This window comes from Rhamphochromis sp. 'chilingali', assembly GCF_963969265.1.
Source record: "Rhamphochromis sp. 'chilingali' genome assembly, chromosome: 2".
In the NCBI taxonomy this organism is placed as follows: domain Eukaryota; kingdom Metazoa; phylum Chordata; class Actinopteri; order Cichliformes; family Cichlidae; genus Rhamphochromis; species Rhamphochromis sp. 'chilingali'.
Window position 1 is genome coordinate 58,206,264 of NC_137930.1, and position 18,239 is coordinate 58,224,502.

The following is an 18,239-nucleotide window of genomic DNA, read 5'->3' on the forward strand; positions in this document are numbered from 1 at the left end:
TTTTTTTAAAAAAAAATTCTAGTTTATTTTTTACTTTTTTGCTCATTTCCCCTTTTGCTTTTTGTTATTTTTACAGTGTTTGGTTTCAGTTTAGTTGTAGTCTTTTAATCTTTCAAATATGAATGGTATTTTTCAGGGGCAAATGAGGACAAATTACAAAATTCAAAATGGGTATTACAATGCTTTTAGTTGACTCTGTCACATAGATGTCCCAGTCTACGCATGCATCAGTGCATACTTAGGCTAGTTGTGTTCACACTTAAACTAAAACTAGGGGTCATTTTCACTTTAGGTTAAAACAGCTACAGTTGGTCAGCAAACGTTCTACTGGTGACAGCTGAAAACTAAAGTTAAATTAGATAATGCTGCACAAACTAAGCCCTTAGATGCATTTCATGAAGACTTGCTCCTAGAAGTACTTCGGTCCATTGCACAGTAGGAAATTTCTTTTCAAAACTGTTAAAAAAATTCAGTTTTGACAAGTTTTGTGCTGTAGCTGAAGCACAGGACTTTTCTTGGGTGTAGTGTGTGACTTTTCTTAGTTAAAATGTCGTATTTGTCTGAATCTCTGTCAGAGTGACTGATGCCATCTCAGTTCTGTGGAGCAAATTGTCCATGCTCCTCTGACACGTCTGGCCTATTTGAGCATTTCTCAATGTTCTTTAATCTTAAAAATGTCTTTACCCTCCTACCCAGAGGATTTGATGACCTGATAGAGCAGAAGAGGAGGAGAGGTTTTGGTGTGAAAGCTCTTTAATCTTCTAGCGTGTAAATGTTGCAGTCACTTTGATGTGACCTTGGAATCTTGTGCCTTTTCTTTTCCCCGTCTCGACCAAACCTTGGGGTTGAATGCGTATTTAGGTTTCAGATGTGACGAGTTGGGATGCTGGTTTTATCTTTACTGGTCATTCAGCTCATTCAGGTTCAGTCTGGTCTCTTGTGAAAGTGTCACAAGCTGTTGTTTGGCTTCCCACACTACATTGTCCCTCTGCTGTTATTTAGCTCATGAGATTACTGAGCCTACTTGAGCAGGATTAATGGAGGAGTCGAATGAACTCTTTGTACAGTGAGAGGAGGAAATGAACCAAGGGTGGTGCACTTGTCATGGATCTGACATTTCGATTACTCTGTGTGTGTGTTTAACCTCACAGTGTGCTGGTTTATAATTTCAATACCCAGATTAAACTGAATTTTGCAGCTAAGCGCTTTTATAGGGTCTTTGGGCTATGTGAACGCATGCATTATATCTATTTCTCTGGGTTTCATCTGGCATTAACCTGAGTGATTGTTATGAAGAGCCTGTCACTACCTTCATCATTTGTGTTATGGTTTAATCTGTGCATGGTGTTTTAAATACATCATTATAAACATCTGTAAGACAGACGCACTAATGCATTGTTGTTTGAGCGGAAACACTATCAAAGTTAGTTTAGCACAAGAGTTGCATATGAAATGGAGATTCTGATCTACAGTTTGAATGATGCCTCTTGTTTTTGCGGAAGTATTTTTATATTCAGCCCCGGTTTAAGATGCATCTGTGGGTTAATTAATATGGACGTGGCTTTTCTGGCTTTTTCCATTGGTCTCTAAGTCAATTACAGGGAGACAAAAACACTAGACCCAAGCTTTGTTATTAAATTACATCAAACATGCTCCCCAGAGAGTATAATTCACAGGGTACTAAAAGGCTTGAGTGAAGTACAACATGAACAAATTAGTTTGTTTTGTACTTATCTTGTAACGGGACAGCTAGAAGGGAAAAGACAGATTACGCTGCGGTTGTGTATTGTCCTTCATGCAGGTTTAATGTGCTTAACTTGGGTTTTAGTTTTTACTCCTGCTGAATCATATTATGGAAAAAATATAATAATTTATAGTCAGTGTAGCTACACTTGTTTGTTTTTGTTTTACCAAAGAGTCAGGGTCTCAATTCAGATGTAAAAGTAACCAAGTTGTTCTCTTAATGCATCATTTTGTCCATTTAGTCTGCTACTTTTTGTGCACAGAAGAACTGAAGAAAACGGATGGATTTTTCTGGATTTGGGGGGGTTGAGGAGGCGAGAAGAGACTCTTTGATTCGGAAAAAGTCCTCTGACCATTGATCTCTGGTGACCAAAGACAAAAAGAGTGGATTAGGAATTTAGGTTCCTATTCTTTCCACACATCCAATAATTCAGTAATGTTTATTATTATTATTATTATTATTATTATTATCATCACACAATAAAATCTGACTGGACTGACTAGACTACTGAAAACACACAAACCAGAGTAATGGAAGCAAAACTGGAAAAAATGTAACTTGTGAGAGATGAACGCATGCAAGGATGCATCAAAACATCAGAGCCATGCACAAACTCATGAGATGAACCTTTTTTGGATCGTTTTGTTGCAATTCACCCAGTGCTCAATGCAGTGAATACTGTGATACTCCATAGTCTGACACAGTTTGTGAGTTTAACTTTCTTTTTGAGCCATGTTACACACCGTGACATTTAAAATGGTTGCATTGTCATCGTTTGTGGTGCAGCTCTGAAGAATCTTTAGATAAGAGCATAAAAGCGGTACACACAACAGATATTTGCTGACTTAGTGGTGACGCTCATTATGGCGAGAAACGGCTAGATTTTGTAGATATACAGACGACTGTGTATCTAATAGCAGCTCCAATGTGGGAACAGTTAGTCGCCATGTCAAGAAATAACCTGGCACACAAAGCACTACAAATTTTGTTGGTAACTGTAATTTAGCTTTTTTTGTAATGCTATTATGCAGGCCAACTCATGACATGCCTGCCTCTGTTGTTATTGACCCATAACATATAAAAAATGTAAAACCCTATCATTTCAAGTGGGGATTATCTCTGACTTTCAAATTGCACTGCCCTTGTTTCTCCTCCAGAAGCAGCAGATTGATAAGGGGCCACACTAGATTACTAACCTTTTTTTTTTTTTTTTCCATGTGAGCCATGTGGCTTAAATGTTATCATCAAGATACAGCGTTTCTGAGAGCAACCAGGGGTAGGCAGAGACATTTATCCTCTCAGTGGTTGCTGATTCGTGGACTACTGAGCTATCATCTCCTGGAAGGTGATTTCACTAACTGAATTTCCTCTTTGGGGTTTCCTGTGGTGAAAGCAATTGTGATGTTGCTATGTGAAAGCAACACTTAGTTTCTAAGGAAACGCGAAAGAAATAGTGCATAGGCCTCATTTGCAACACCACAGGCACATTTTGTAGTCACGTAGTGGTGGCTGCAGTCCGCTTCTTTTTTTTTTTTTTTTTAAGTGCTTTAAGCAAAACTCTTTGTTAGGTATATAGTAAACACTTCCTAATGAAATACAACAACTTCCTCTGTGTGTGTGTGTGTGTGTGTGTGTGTGTGTGTGTGTGTGTGTGTGTGTGTGTGTGTGTGTGTGTGTGTGTGTGTGTGTGTGTGTGTGTGTGTGTGTGAGTGAGTTGACAATTTATTAAAAAAAAAAAAAACAACTTCTCACATTTGGAAGTCTTGCATTCAGACAGCAACGGAAATTTGTCAGCCACCTGCCAAAATCTCAGAAAATAGCAGAAGGAATAGGTGAAAACCTGTCATGATCCAGTGCCTCATGACTACATCTGGGTCTTTGTTCATTTCCGTGCTGGTCTGACTGTCAACCACAAAGATGTTTCACTTGTATTCTTCAGAACAACAGCCAAATGTTCCCATCACGACTTGAAAGGCTCTTTCTGTTTTGTTTCACTCCTTGTCTAGCTTAAATGAGCCTGTTTATATCGCATTAAAATGGAGAAGAGGGTATAGGTAGTAAACGCCACCTAGCAAATCTGTGAGCCATTTCCTTTATGTGAAGAATAAACTGTGATGTGAATGAGGCTCATGTGTTGACTCCCTTCCTATGTGGGTGGTCAAGGCAGGAAGCAGGCCTGATGCATTTGCTCTCAGCACAAGCAAAGACATACACAGCTTAGTCACAGTTTCCATGTTTTTTTGTTGTTTTTTTTGTTTTGTTTTGTTTTTGTTAAGTGGCTGCTTTTGGCATGCAAACAACATCGTCCTGGTAGCAGAAATATTTTTAATGCCCCAAGAGAAGGAAGCAGAATTAGCAGGGATGTTTTCATTTCATTTTGATGGTAATTCGAAACTGCATTTCTTGTGCACAGCAGTAGTTAAACTTAAACTCGGATCTGGTTTGTCGCAGTACAGCTCTCCACACTCAGGTCTAATAATACCGCAGATCACAGGACAGACTGTCGGGGGGATATTTGTCTCCTAAATTGAGCTTTGAAGTCTTCATTATCTCCCTGCAGTCTGAGTCATAGTGCCAGACTTCCACCCCGCTGACAATGCTCTAATGAGGATTTTTAGATCAAGCTTCAAGCTGCCCACTATAAGACTGGGACAGAACCACTGTTTTCCATTGTCAGGTGTGTATGTTATGCTGTGAGTTTGATAGGGCTGAGCCATGTGAGCATAACGAACACAGTCGCTGTGTGCTGCCACCAATAGCATTGTGGTTTTTAACTGACTTGATCTTTCATGATAGCTGAATTGCTTCTGTGTTTGCCGTCATGCTCCACAGTGTACCTACTGGATAGGACCGCTGAAAACGAAGAGAATACTGTGGAAGATTTGCTGTCGTTCTATTTTGATACGTTTTGAAATTGAATATCTTCGAGTAGCTGCCCAGAAAAGTAGGACAATTGAAGGTTTCACTTTTAGGCTCTTAGAACTTGAGCCTTTTGTACTATATTCAGACCTTTTATGAGCTAAATATTAAACCAGTTTCCATCCATCTGTTTTCTTAACTGCTTCTCCAAGTAGGCTGGAGTTCATCCCAGCTATCATAGGGTGAGTGGTGGGGCCACTACTCATTTGATAAACAAACAAGTAGAGTACAGGGAATCAAGTGCCCTCGTTAGGTGTTGTTTGTACTGTATTCTGATTTTCCTAAATCTTGCTCCTCTGTAAGAACACCCTCCATCTTACAAAGACTAAAACTAACTGTGTAGCTACTTAAAAATAAGTTAAATCTAAAGATTTTTAATGAATACAAACTCAGATGAGCAAATTAAATTAATTAAAACTGCTTGATGCTTTCTCATACTATATGTCTGTTTACCATAAATGTTTAACACTACCCAGAACATATTAACAAGACTTTGAGGAAAAACAATAAAGCATTTAGGTTACTTTAGATATTTTTTCCCAGTATAAAAATATATCCTAGAGTACTGGATGTGTAGAAATCAAACATTAAACTTTATCAATGTTTCTTTGCAGGAATCCTCTTCTCTACACTGGTGTTCGGACCTGCCTGCGGCTTCATCCTTGGATCGCTGTGCACTAAATTCTATGTGGACGCCATCTTCATTGACACCAGTGAGTTGAATGTGTCCCTACTCTGTGATCCTCTCGTGTGTTCTTTTTTTGGCATGTGCAGTTTATTGACCGACACCATGCCTCCCCGCAGGTAAACTGAACATCACTCCAGAAGACCCGCGGTGGATCGGGGCCTGGTGGGCAGGCTTCCTCCTGTGTGGTGCCTTACTCTTCTGCTCTGCTGTCTTGATGTTTGGCTTCCCTCAGTCGCTGCCAGCAAGGGAGCGGGAGGAGGGAGCAGATAGCGAGCAGGTTATGCTTCCTCCCTCTCTGAGCTCAGACTGTGAGACTCCTAAGCCCAGCAACGGAGTCGTAGTTAACCATGAGCCTGCCAATAGCCCCACCTGCTGTCAGCAACTCAGGGGTGAGCATGCAGCATCCAGTGTGGTACTGCAGTTTTTTTTTTTTGGTTGTTGGTGTTGTTTTTTTAATGCAAGCATGTATGGAACAAAAACACACAACATTTTGTATTTTTATTTGTTGTATTTGCCAAATGCTATGAAGTACTGACAAAACAGAAGTGCTACAGTCCTTTTTAAATAAAACCTGTTAGTGTAAATGGTACTAGATTAGTTATAATATCATCCTTTGTAGTATTATGTGTTGTTAAAGATAACCTATGATATTTTTTTCTTATTTTTTACTGTTATAGTGACAAGTGCTCATGTTAAACATGGTCAGATGGTGAGGTCAACATATACGTATATAATCCCAGTAAACCAAAAGCTCAGTTTCAGACTGTGCTAAATGCTCTGGTTCAGACATCTATCATTAGTATGGTCATCTCAGCTTATGTTCAAACTTGCTGTTTTCAAGGGCCAGCCGATCAGAATAAAGCTGACTCAAAGAAAAGGAGGCTTGTATGAGACAAAGGATAAACTTAGGAGCTGCTTCAAGGCCCACTATATAACACATAAGAATTGAACTGTAAATCTACTCTAGCTACTGGAGTCTAGACTAGGTCCCCACATCGCACCATTGCAAGTTGTACTTGTATATATATTTTAATTAACAACAAGTTTGTAAAATATCTGTCTCATTAAGGGGAAATACATTGAAAGAGTATGCAACTTTTAAAAGTAAAATGAACTACTAGAAGAACTTGAACACTAGTTTTGGATTAGTAGAGTTTTTTCAGCGTTTTGATGGTCACTGTAGTGGCTATATTAATTTCTTAAAGTTCTCTCTTATATTTAATATAACCACACTACGGACGGACAACCGCCTGTTGTTATGCGGTGTCGTTAGCAACAACGACGGTAAAACCATTGCGTGTCTGCTTGTTTATTTTCCACATAAACCTTTCACAATAAAGCTCAAGACCCTGTTGAGACTTTTCAAAATAAACTGAATCACGTGAAAGAGCAGATTATTTACGGATGAGAAGTCAAAAAGAGCCGCCAGGTGCTAAAAAATAAACCTTAAACTCAAACGTTAGAACAGGCTTTTCCCCGCAGCACACCGTGTAATAAGTACAAACAAAGCAAACGGCGGCCGTTACAACTTATTTCTAAAAATGTATAGTTTCATGCATCGGTTAAAACACTCAACTGCAGGTACACGACGCCCAGCTGGAAACACTTCATGCAAGCTGCCCGAGATTCACAGAACTTTCAGAAAATGTAAATTTTTGTGATTTATATCGTTATCGGGACGATAGATGTCTTATATCGGGATATGAGATTTTGGTCATATCGCACAGCCCTACCCTCAATGCTTATCTTTCCTCTTTCCTTTTATGTCCAGTGATCCCCACGGTTACCAAGCAACTCCTGTCGAACCCTGTGTTCACCTGTATCGTCCTGGCAGCCTGTATGGAGATCGCCGTCGTAGCCGGCTTTGCAGCCTTTCTGGGGAAATATCTTGAGCAGCAGTTCAACCTCACCACCACCTCTGCAAATCAGTTGTTAGGTTTGTATTCTGTGCAAAAAGTCACACGTATGCACACTTTTTTTTTTTTCTTCTGCAGAGGAGCATAATAAACAGATTTGGGCCCATCTTGTGTTTAAGGTATGACAGCTATTCCATGTGCGTGTCTGGGGATCTTCATGGGTGGTCTGCTGGTGAAGAAGCTGAATCTATCAGCGCTGGGAGCAATCCGAATGGCCATGCTGGTCAACCTGCTGTCCACCGCCTGCTACGTCTCCTTTCTGTTCCTTGGCTGTGATACGGGTCCCGTCGCAGGAGTGACCATCCCGTATGGCAACATGTAAGAAAAAATATTTAATATTATCACTTGTTACATCCTCTGCTTAAAAGCATCAACGAAAAGTGGAAACTGACACCGGAGTTTGTAGAAGACACTGGTTTTAAATTACTTAATAACCACAACTAAAAGGCTAAAAGTGGCATATTCCTCACGCCAACCTCAGCCGTGCCTTGATCCAAGGCGAGTAGGGGCTGCAGACTAATGTAACACAATAAATAAAGCAGTTGAAGTAGCTGTCAGCCAAGATCATGTGAAGAGGTGCAAGTTGAGATTATCTTTTATGTGTGAAAGAGGGACGAGTTAGAGCGCTGTTGCTCAGTGTGGCATTCTGATCTTCAGGCTTCTGGCCTATGTTTACTTCCTGGATAACCCCTTTTTAAAACTACCTGTAGTTACATAAAGTTTGGGAAGCCATCCTTTTTGATATCCAATTCAGTAAGCAGAGACTATTTGAAAGAATTGAACTCAATGTGTTGAAGCGCAAAGTTTGGGTAATAAACTATTTGATGATTAGACTCAGATGAAGCTACATAGCAGAGCACTCCCACCAGTGGTGGGAAATAGGACAGGACCACCCTGGAGTCTAGACGCTGCTGGTGGTGATGGAGATAAAGCAGATGGACTCGGACGAGGGTATCTGAGCGAACAAAATGAAATGGAGATGTAGTGGAGGCGGGCCACAGTGAGCACCAAGATTTAAAGCACAGGGAACAGAGGCTGATTGACTCGCTGAATAAGGAAATAAAGTTACTGGACCAGAGATAATGATGAAAGAAGTGATCTAACAACAGACTAGCAGCCCAACCATCCAGGAATGCAGGGAAACGAGTTAATACTAGGTCTTCCTCGTTGAACTTGCATAGAAGCTTCATTCACACGTCGCCAGAAACTGTGTCCTTAATGTAAGATGAGATGAACTCATCAGTGGAGGAACGGCAGATATCTAATGATATATTTCTGTTGTCCTCACTTCAGCGTGTTTTCATGTCATAGGTTGAGGAGGAACGAAATGCACTGTTAGCATTTCAAACCCAGTTTATCAAACAAGAATACAAGCAGTTAACAAACTCTAGCAGTGAAAAGCGGTGCTGCTGCTAAGGCTGGAGGACTTTTTTGCAGATGAACTGTAGGGACTATAAATGTGTAAATAAAAATTCTTATCACTGCTGGACATTGGGGCAAAGATGGGACAGAAGGCTTTTTATTCAAACAACTTTGTGTCATTTTGTCGAGTCTATAAAAAGATTTTCTGTTTGGAAAGTGGCCTCGAGGGCTGCATGAACTGAATATGAATGTGACAGACTTCACTGAATCAGACACCAATAAAAAGAGGTTTAAAGCAAAGCTATTATGCAGCAGGACACGTTATTCACTTTCATATTGATAAACCTTTCAAGTGAAGCTCTGTTGTTAGAAGGGACTTTGTATTTATTATGTCGTTTGTCATAAATTAGCATGAATCACTGTCTCATGCGCACACTTTTTAACTTAAATTCTTTACTTCAAAGGTAAAAAGACAGTTTGTTTTTATAAAACCTAAAGAAGTACATGAGGATAAACTCGTAATTTTACTCCACAAAGCAAATTATATGATAATATAACAAATATGGTGTTTGGCTTCTTCCTTCTAATAGAAACAAACATCTCAAATCAGAACAGACACATTGCATTCCTCTTCACCTTATGCATGTATCTTGAATCCAAGGATATCAGCCCGTGGATTAATTCGTGATATCAAGATTGCTCCCTTTTCTCATCTCATGTTTTGTAACTATTTGTGACGGCATGAAGTAAAATGCCCCCATTTTGACCTGTATCTGAATAGTACTGTCAAAAAATCAGTGAGTGAGGCAGAGCTACACCTAGGCATACACCCCACAGATCATCTGACGTGGGCACACACAGTATGTGGAATTGTAGGTGGTTATTGCTCTGTTAACCCCCCAGCAGGGCTGGGTCTAACACCTTTTTTTTCTCTCTGGTAGAAATCTAGCTTTACTGCCAGTGCTCCTTTGTTTTGTTTTTCACAATCCAAAGTCTCCTTTTTCTTTTTGTATTGGATTTGAATTTAGAGGGAATAATCAATGATAGCCTCTCAGAATGATAAGGAGTCCTTTAAAAAAAAAAAAAATGCCTGTATTCAGATCTAGATAGCCTCCATATGTAATCGCTTCGATCTTGCACCAAGCCTGACAGTTTTCATGCAGATCTACCCTTAACTTCTTAGTAATCCTGCCAGTGGCATCTTCAATTGTACTACCTGCCACAGAACAAAGACCTTATTTATCATCTTAGTAACTCTGTCACTTCTTACTGGGGTGCATCACCATAGTAAGGTTAGAGATCAACCTACTGACCAATCACAGTGTCACCACAGCTGGGAAAAGCCTCTGACTTCTGCACAGATAGTAGAAGGGTTTTACTTTTTAATGTCTAATTTCTGATGCAATACACAGATGACCATTAAGAATTATAAATTCTTAGATGCAAGTTTATTCCTTCATTTTTTCTTCCCTATTACATTAAATTTGCACATAGTCTAAACCTAAATTTGAATTCTGTTTTTAATGTGTTCCTTACTTGCTCTCAGATTCTCCTGTGTCCTAATACACAGGATACAGCTGTGATATTGATGATTCTGTTTACTGTCAGTGCAGTCAGCGTTTTGCTGGTTTTCTTTCCTGGCTTCAAATAAGCTAAATTTTATTATTATAGCAGCTCTTTTCCAGTCTTATTGACCAAAGCACTTAAAGTGCCCCTGCATTCATTCAGGCCTTTTAATACTAAACTGCTGTGCAACGCTTCTCCTCACACACCGCTGCTTAGTCAGCAGCAGAAATGACGCTTTCAGTTTGTATTGTGTGTTTAACCTCTTTATATTTTTCCCCATACTTTCCTCATAATTTTATCTTCCTTGGCAAAGTCACCTGCTCTGCTGCCAGTATACTTATCTAAACTTTTAATTTTGATTGTTGCGCCAACATCAAACCTTTCAGGTGAATGTGCGATTGAGAAACCCTGGGTAACCTTGGTGAGTTGGTTAGCAGCTTCTTGTGGCTGCTTATCGTGATTTTTTGATGTTTGGGTAAATGAATTCAGAAATGAACAGATATCAGAAGTATGCTGAACTCGCTTCATAGTGCAAACCCCAGGTAAAAAAAAATCTTCTGCCAGCTTTCACTGCTCCTCTGTTTTCAATGCTTTAATCTTGTTATGGCCTGGCCTGTATTTATATAGTGCTTTTCTAGTCCCTAAAGACCCCAAAGCGCTTTACATATCCAGTCATCCACCCAGTCACGCACACATTCACACACTGGTGATGGCAAGCTACATTGTAGCCACAGCCACCCTGGGGCGCACTGACAGAGGCGAGGCTGCCACAGCTGTTATTGTACCACAGCTAAACCTGCAACAGCAGCAAATATTTGTATAATCAGTCAATCATCATATTTTAGTTAAAAATTGTTACTTTTGGTTGCTGTGTCTCATTTAAGTATTTAAGCCTGTTTAAGTCAGGTAATCAATACATTACATTTAGCCCTAGTGAAGCTAATTATTAGTTACAAATGATGATGATGTTTATTGAACGGATGTTAATGTAAGTGTGCGATATAAACAGGGGGCAGGAAGTAGATTAAGAGGAGGATAATTGATCTGTCACACAGGGGCTGTTTTTGAGGAGGGGGAGATTTTACACTCATGCACACACATATGCAGAAATCCAGCTGTGTTTTGCACACAGATGTGTCGAGGTTCCTCAAGAACAGCGTACCTGTTTGGATCACTTTGAGACCGATAGCACTGTATTCTGCGGGGGTTTTGGCATTGAGCTCTTTCTCTATCTTTTTATCATTGTGCTAGTAAAAGATATTCATGTGTTCAGATGAATATTAAACACCTCCTTTTATTTGCAGCGCACTTTGAGACCTCTGAGTCCAAGGTTGCTTCTTTTTCAGTTAAAATAAAAGCATTCAGGCTCAGTCTTCAGCCTCGGTGTTGCTTTTATCTCTTTAATAAAGTGTGAACTCAGTGATTTAGTCTGTGTGCTCATCCTGTAGAAATACTGAATGTTTGAGCCGCTTTTGAAATTGGTGGCCTAAAACCAACTTGTTCCAGAGCGGGTTAGGAGAGCTGCGTCGTTTCCATGGAGATGTTAAAAGTGAAACAGTGTCCATAATATCTGATAAAGGGCTCCTTAGTTTTACAGATGTAACTTACAGCTGTTTCTCTCTGTTTAGGACCCTGCAGGCGAGCAGGAAACCAGAAGCTCAGTGCAACAGTCAATGCAGCTGCTTCACCTCCTCCATCAGCCCTGTGTGCGGCTCCAACGGCATCACCTACCTGTCCGCCTGCCTCGCCGGCTGCAGCCGAACTGGGATCCCCGCATCCAACATTTCTCAGGTTTTCATTTTGCTTTTGCCCTCTGATTATGATGAGTACCAGCAATGTTGATGAGGACTGTAGCACAGAAAAGCCACCAGAAACCTTTATAGTGTTCACAGATATGAAGTCCCAGTATTTCACAGCTCTGTCATCAGCATGCACATGCTGGGCAGTCAGGTGGTAACGTGCTTGTTTCAAGATCAGATGCTGACTGCAGATAATGTCTTCTATATTCAAATCACATCAGCTCAGCAGCACAAAATATCACCACTTCACTGCTGCTGAATTTTTTTTTGCTTTTCTTTTTTCAGTTTTTAAGTGCTCCTAAAACAAACACACATTGCTCATTTCTACTGAGGATTTTGATCCAGACGTGAGGAGCAGGTGTAGCATGTGTGTTCCTGCAGGATGAATGGCTTGTTGTTGTACAAACGTCTCTCTCTCTTTCTGTTGACAGAATCTGACCGGCTGCTCCTGTATATCCAACGACAGCGAAAGTGCCACGGCGGTTCCCGGGAAATGCCCAATGCCGGGATGCCAGCAGTCTTTCCTCATTTTCCTGTGCGTGATTTGTGTCTGCAGCCTGGTCGGAGCCATGGCCCAGACTCCCTCTGTCATCATCCTAATCAGGTATCGTTGTGGTTTTATTTTATTTTGTGAAGAGACTCTCAATGCTTTAATTTGAAAAATAAAACTTTTTTTGTTCTGTCTGTTTCTCTTGAAGGACTGTGAGCCCTGAGCTGAAATCATACGCGCTCGGTGTGCTGTTCCTTCTGCTGCGACTCCTCGGTAGGAACCGTTTCCAGATAACACATCACTTTCACATGCAATCGCTCAGTCTCATTTCTCTCACTCGCAGCACAAATCCTGTTGAGGCTGCAAGCGTGTGGCGTTTTACCAATGCCTCCAGTGACGCACTCTGTTAATGACGGCAACCCGTCAATCGCTGATGCGCGGCTGCATCGACTTTACGTGTTTTCAGATGGAAAGCAAGTAAATCAGATCACGAGAGTGTAAAAACAACCTCACGTTCAGGAGGCAAGAGAAGAAATGGAACATAAGAGAGACAAAATGTGATTTTTAAATCATTTCAGTGCGTACGGAGTGATAGTTTGAAGATTTATGATTCTCCTCTTACAGCCAGCAAACCTTAGCTCAGTGCATGTTTCTCTCTTGCAGGATTCATTCCCCCTCCTCTGATTTTTGGTGCTGGGATCGACTCCACTTGCCTTTTCTGGAGTTCGGACTGCGACAAGAAGGGTGCCTGCCTGTTGTACGACAACGCGAAATACAGGCATCTCTACGTGAGCCTGGCCATCGTTCTCAAGGGTGTCGCCTTCCTCCTTTACACCACCACGTGGTATTGCTTGCGGCGGAACTACAGGAAGTACATCAAAAGTCACGAGGGCCACTTGACGCCAACTGAGTTTTACCCGTCCCTCACCGACGGCCCCAAAGTCGTCGACAGGACGAAGTTTATATACAACCTCGAGGACCACGAGTTTTGTGAAAATATGGAGTCTGTTTTATAATTTGTAAAGCAAAAAAAGGACAATATGGACATTTAAATGACTATTTTAGGAATGTAGTTTTTTCTTCTTTGTTAAATTCAAGAGGTTTTGATAAAGGCGATCTATTTTACGGCCCATTGAGGTCCTCGTGGCTCTCGACTGCGCTACACGTCCTCGATAAAATCAAAAGGGTCCACTGTAGTTGTTTACGTCTGAGCGAGGTGTTGTCAGGTGTTGCCAGTGAGTTCCCGTGTTGACTCTGTGGTAGAAGACGAGCGCAGTACCGTCCCACTCAGTCCTAGTCTGTTATTAGTGAGTGGACATGATGCTACTACAAACTATAGTTGCCATATTGTTTTAGGTCCGTCACGATTCCAGTGACAGTTTCCTTTCAGTCAGCACTGTGTGTTTTTGTTCCGTCACTCTTCAAAATGACATTTTTATGGTTAAAAAAAGAAAAGTTTGGTTTGTTTTTCAGTTATTCATATTTATAAAAGTTGCCAAGTGTTTACAAACTACTAGTTGATGCGTTTTAATTTCACTGCAGGAAATTTTCCTATTGAAAAATTAAAAAAAGAGAGAACAGAAACACCCTCACTGGGTTATTTTAGTGGCCTGTTGGATCTTTTAACTGCTCAGTTTCCTGTTCTCTTGCTGGATCATAGACACTGTTTTTTGATACTTCTTAGACTAGACGTTGAGGTCTTGTCTTATAGGTTGAAATGTTTCTTCATGATAGCATTTCCATGTTGTTTTTACTTCTTTTCAGCCTAATATGTCTTAATAAGGGATAGTTTGAATAAGAACTTTCTATATGTTTTCTTTTGGCTTTTGCACCCAGTGTCAAAGCGAAGGAAATCAAAAGTAGTATTTTTATGTTGTTCATCCTTCAAGTGGAAGGTTTGTTTTCATTTGGCCCAGAATGTTTTTATTAGATTGTTTTCGAGTATAAATTATATGTAATCTAATTGTCTGGGATGTGTGTGTGTCTGATGTTACAAAAGATCTGGGACAATTCATATCTATGGTGTGTTGCCTGTGTCTTCAAACTAGGCCTGTAATAAGATACAGAGGTTACAGATGTGTTAAAGGAGACTGTGTGTACAAGGTTAAATAAAGTTAAAGGGCACTGAATTCATATCCAGGTGTGACTCACTGCACATGTGACCTGTTACTCAGCTGAGCTCTCTGCAGTTACAGTTTGTCCCTTTTCTTACACTTTTTGTATGGCAGCATATTGTTTATTTTACTCTGGAAATAAATTATTTTTCAGAAAATTCATACAAATTTGAGTTCTTTTCTTTTCTTTTGAGTTCTGTTTGTGTGTAAGTGGCTCCATAGTGTAGTCGTTTACACATTCGCCTAACAAGTCAAAGCTTGCCAGTTTGGTCCCAGGAGGAGGCACGAGTCCCTTGGGGTTTGCATCAGGAGGGACATCAGGTGTGAAAATCTGCCAAATCAAATATGCAGAGCCATCCTGTGGTGGCCCCTTGTGAATAAGGGAGCAGGCAAAATGTGTGTAGAGCTGAGTTGTTCAATGTTTTTATAAACAACCACTGTTTCTGCTGGCTAGCAGGGGGCGACTTAAGGGGCAAAATGTCACAAAGTATGGAGGAGTGTCTACAGCCATCTGTAAAATATGGTGGAGGCTGGGTCATGGTTTGGGGCTGCATTTCAGCCAGTGGTGTTGCGGTCAAAGTTGATAGAATTATATTGGTCATATTTTCATCCACAATGCAATACAACCTGTAAAGTGTTGTGGTCTTAACTCAAAAGAAGTAATGTATTATAGCGATGTGGAGTACTCCAGATTTTGGTATCGATCTGATACAGAGTAAATACAACACCGATGCCTTTAATGATACTTTTAACCTTTAAAGGCAGCTTAGGTCAGAGAGAGCAGTGTGTCGTGATCCATGAGATGAATCAATTTGCTAAACCTGGATACATTTTAATGGCCACTAAATCACTGTTTTTATGCAATAATTAGCTAACATAACGAAATGCATCTTTTAACTTTTCATGTATTTTAAAACTGGATTTTCTGGAGACCTGGAATGCCCACCCTCCAACAGGTCTCGTCAGATGTCTGCCCCTCCCTGCACCAGGTCCTGCCAGAGGTTTCTTCCTGTTAAAAGGGAGTTTTTCCTTTCCACTGTCGCCAAAGTGCTTGCTCATAGGGGGTCGTCTGATTGTTGGGGTTTCTCTGTATTATTGTAGGGGTATTTACCTTACAATATTAAGCGCCCATATGGGTGGCTGTTGTGTAAGTAAAATTAAAATCAATTTAGTTTAATTTAAACATGTCTGTCTCTAAGGCACTTTGGATCAACTTCTGTTGTTCAAATGTGCTATAAGTAAAACTGACATGAGAGTTGATACAAAACGATTCAACATTTGTCATAGTCTGTTTAATGCAATTTTTCATTTCTGAAAAACATAATTTATTTAACATGATTATATTACGTTAAATAATATAATGCATATTTACAGGATAGAGCAAAGTATCTATCCGATAACAATACCAGCATCGGTATCAATGCTATCAATATTTGGATTCATCTGCCCACCTCTGATATATTACACATTACTCATTACTTTTTTTTCAAGTAATGCTGTATTTTACTTAATTACTAAGTGGATGAAGTAATTTGTTACACTACTCGGTACTTAACTTTGTTCAAATGGCCAACAATATAAACTTGAGGCAGTTCCACACACCAACACATAACTTATTCTATTTAGAACACAGATGCAATATTTTAGTATTTATTTATGAACAGAAAATTGACAACTTGAAGCAAAGCTGAAAACGAGCACAGAGAGACTTCAAAGCGATTGCCACAGTCAACTTTAGAAACATGAACAAGTACAAACGGAAGCTACAAGGCTGACTGCTCATCACTGCCTTTGTTGTCTGCTGAAGTTCAGGCTCTGGCTGCTAGCATGCATTCAGCTTTAATGTCACTTTGGGGTTTTGGCTAGCTTTGTGTTAGCATGCTGTCTGTGCAGATACTTGGAAAGAGCTGAAGTTGTGTTATCAGCAGAATGCAATTGATTCTATCCTGGATGTAGTTTCAGCTTTACCATCGTACTCTTGTCCTTTCATAAAATAAACAGTAATGTCCATATCTGGACTGCAGGCTGCTCCACCGCGGTCCTCCTCCCACAAGTAACGACACAATTGCAACGGTAATTTATTAATGAATTTAGTGCAGTAACTGCACCACTGAAAAATATAATGTGACTCAATGCTGTTGGCCACAACTTCATTTTTCAGCATGACAATGATCCCAAACAAAGTGCCAATGCAGTAATAGCATAGCTGGACAGAAAAACATGCAGGAGTCGCAAGAGTTCAGGCTGTGCTGGTCAAACAAAATATTGATTTTCAAACTTTTTAGAATTGTACAAACTCTGTTTTTGCCCTGTATACTGTATTTCTATTCATGTTTGCACATATTTCAATAAATTGCTGCACTTATTTACCACACCGGCTCAGATGTCACCTGGCTTAATGAGGTCTGGAAGTAGGCTACTGGAACAAGATATGCAAGGACCGAGAACATGGAATTGTTGGAGTGTGTGTGTGTGTGTGTGTGTAATCACGGTTCTATTTTTCAGATAGGCTTTTTAAAGATTCTAATATAAGTGTTGAGGCACTGTTAAAATAAAAGCTCCAGCTCAGCTACCAGTTTGTATTCACGGCTCAGCACATATTCCCAATATTGTACCAAGTCCTCGCCCAGCGAGATGCTTTATATAGACACGAGAAATTAATGGTACCACATGAGGACAGAGACTTTCCATATTTTGATTTGCACAGTGGATTGGAGGCTTAGTTTAGCCGTTAGACTTTAGCTCTCACAGTTTGAGTACCACAGAACCACTGAGAGTTTGTAAAATATGCTTCTAGATATTATGTAAATCATTACATGTTTCAACCAAGCTATGCAGAAAAGCAGCAGATGGGCTACAACAGCATCAGAAGACCACACCGGCTGAAGAACAGAAGAGCATCTCTGATCAATAACCTGTCAATCTCGCTAAAATCAGCCTCGGTGAATCTATGTCACAAATTAAGACATTTCTCGTCCTTGTCATACCGCTGTGCTGATTTCTGTAAATAACTAAGGTAGAAAATACGGTAGTGAAATCCCATATGACAAACGTTGTAGCAACTTTATATTAACCCATATATGAAAACAGCATCCTAATGATTATGCCAGTTATCCTTTCTGGGCAAAAACAAACACACTGGAATTAATTCCTGTTTTCAGCCTTAACAAATATTTAAGGTGCAAGATTTAGTCCTACAGTTTGAGTGTCATTAAAATGTAACCAAATGAGAGATAAGAAGGAAATTTTGAAAAAGTATCAATAATATACTTTACAGGTATCGACAAAAAAAACCCCTAACCCTGTCAGTCAGAAGCTGACCTGTAACAGGTGGGCATTACACTAAAAACAGTGTTGCAGAGCTGAAGCCTGTCTGCTAGTACTGTGGGATACTTATACTTTTGATATAGTTTAGATACCAAGTATCACCAATACCAGTACTAATACCGATACTTTTGACCTATAAAGGCTTATGTGTCATGGTTTGAGATGAACCATCATCAATTTGCAACTCTGAATACATTTCACTAATTCACAGATTTGTATTTTTCACAATAATTAGTTGTATTAACCTAAATTTCAAAGTGTGCTTTGTTGTATTAACAAAAAACACTAAAAATTTTCACATATTTTAAAACTAA

At 39.9% G+C, this 18,239-nt stretch overlaps 2 protein-coding genes across 2 annotated transcripts in view; one reads left to right on the forward strand and one right to left on the reverse strand.

Annotated features, from left to right (window-relative positions):
* The window catches only part of slco3a1a (solute carrier organic anion transporter family member 3A1a), a 37,517-nt gene extending 20,657 nt beyond the window's left edge, over window positions 1-16,860 (forward strand). Inside the window, exons 3-10 of the mRNA XM_080861945.1 lie at window positions 5,278-5,376; window positions 5,468-5,740; window positions 7,123-7,287; window positions 7,387-7,585; window positions 11,824-11,986; window positions 12,426-12,598; window positions 12,693-12,757; window positions 13,148-16,860. Coding sequence (XP_080718071.1) covers window positions 5,278-5,376; window positions 5,468-5,740; window positions 7,123-7,287; window positions 7,387-7,585; window positions 11,824-11,986; window positions 12,426-12,598; window positions 12,693-12,757; window positions 13,148-13,500 — 1,490 coding nt within the window. The 3' untranslated portion in view covers window positions 13,501-16,860. The remainder of the gene's footprint in view (window positions 1-5,277; window positions 5,377-5,467; window positions 5,741-7,122; window positions 7,288-7,386; window positions 7,586-11,823; window positions 11,987-12,425; window positions 12,599-12,692; window positions 12,758-13,147) is intronic.
* Window positions 1-18,239, reverse strand: part of LOC308392031 (uncharacterized protein) — a 297,183-nt gene that overhangs the window by 99,293 nt on the left and 179,651 nt on the right. The gene's annotated exons all lie outside the window — the stretch shown is intronic.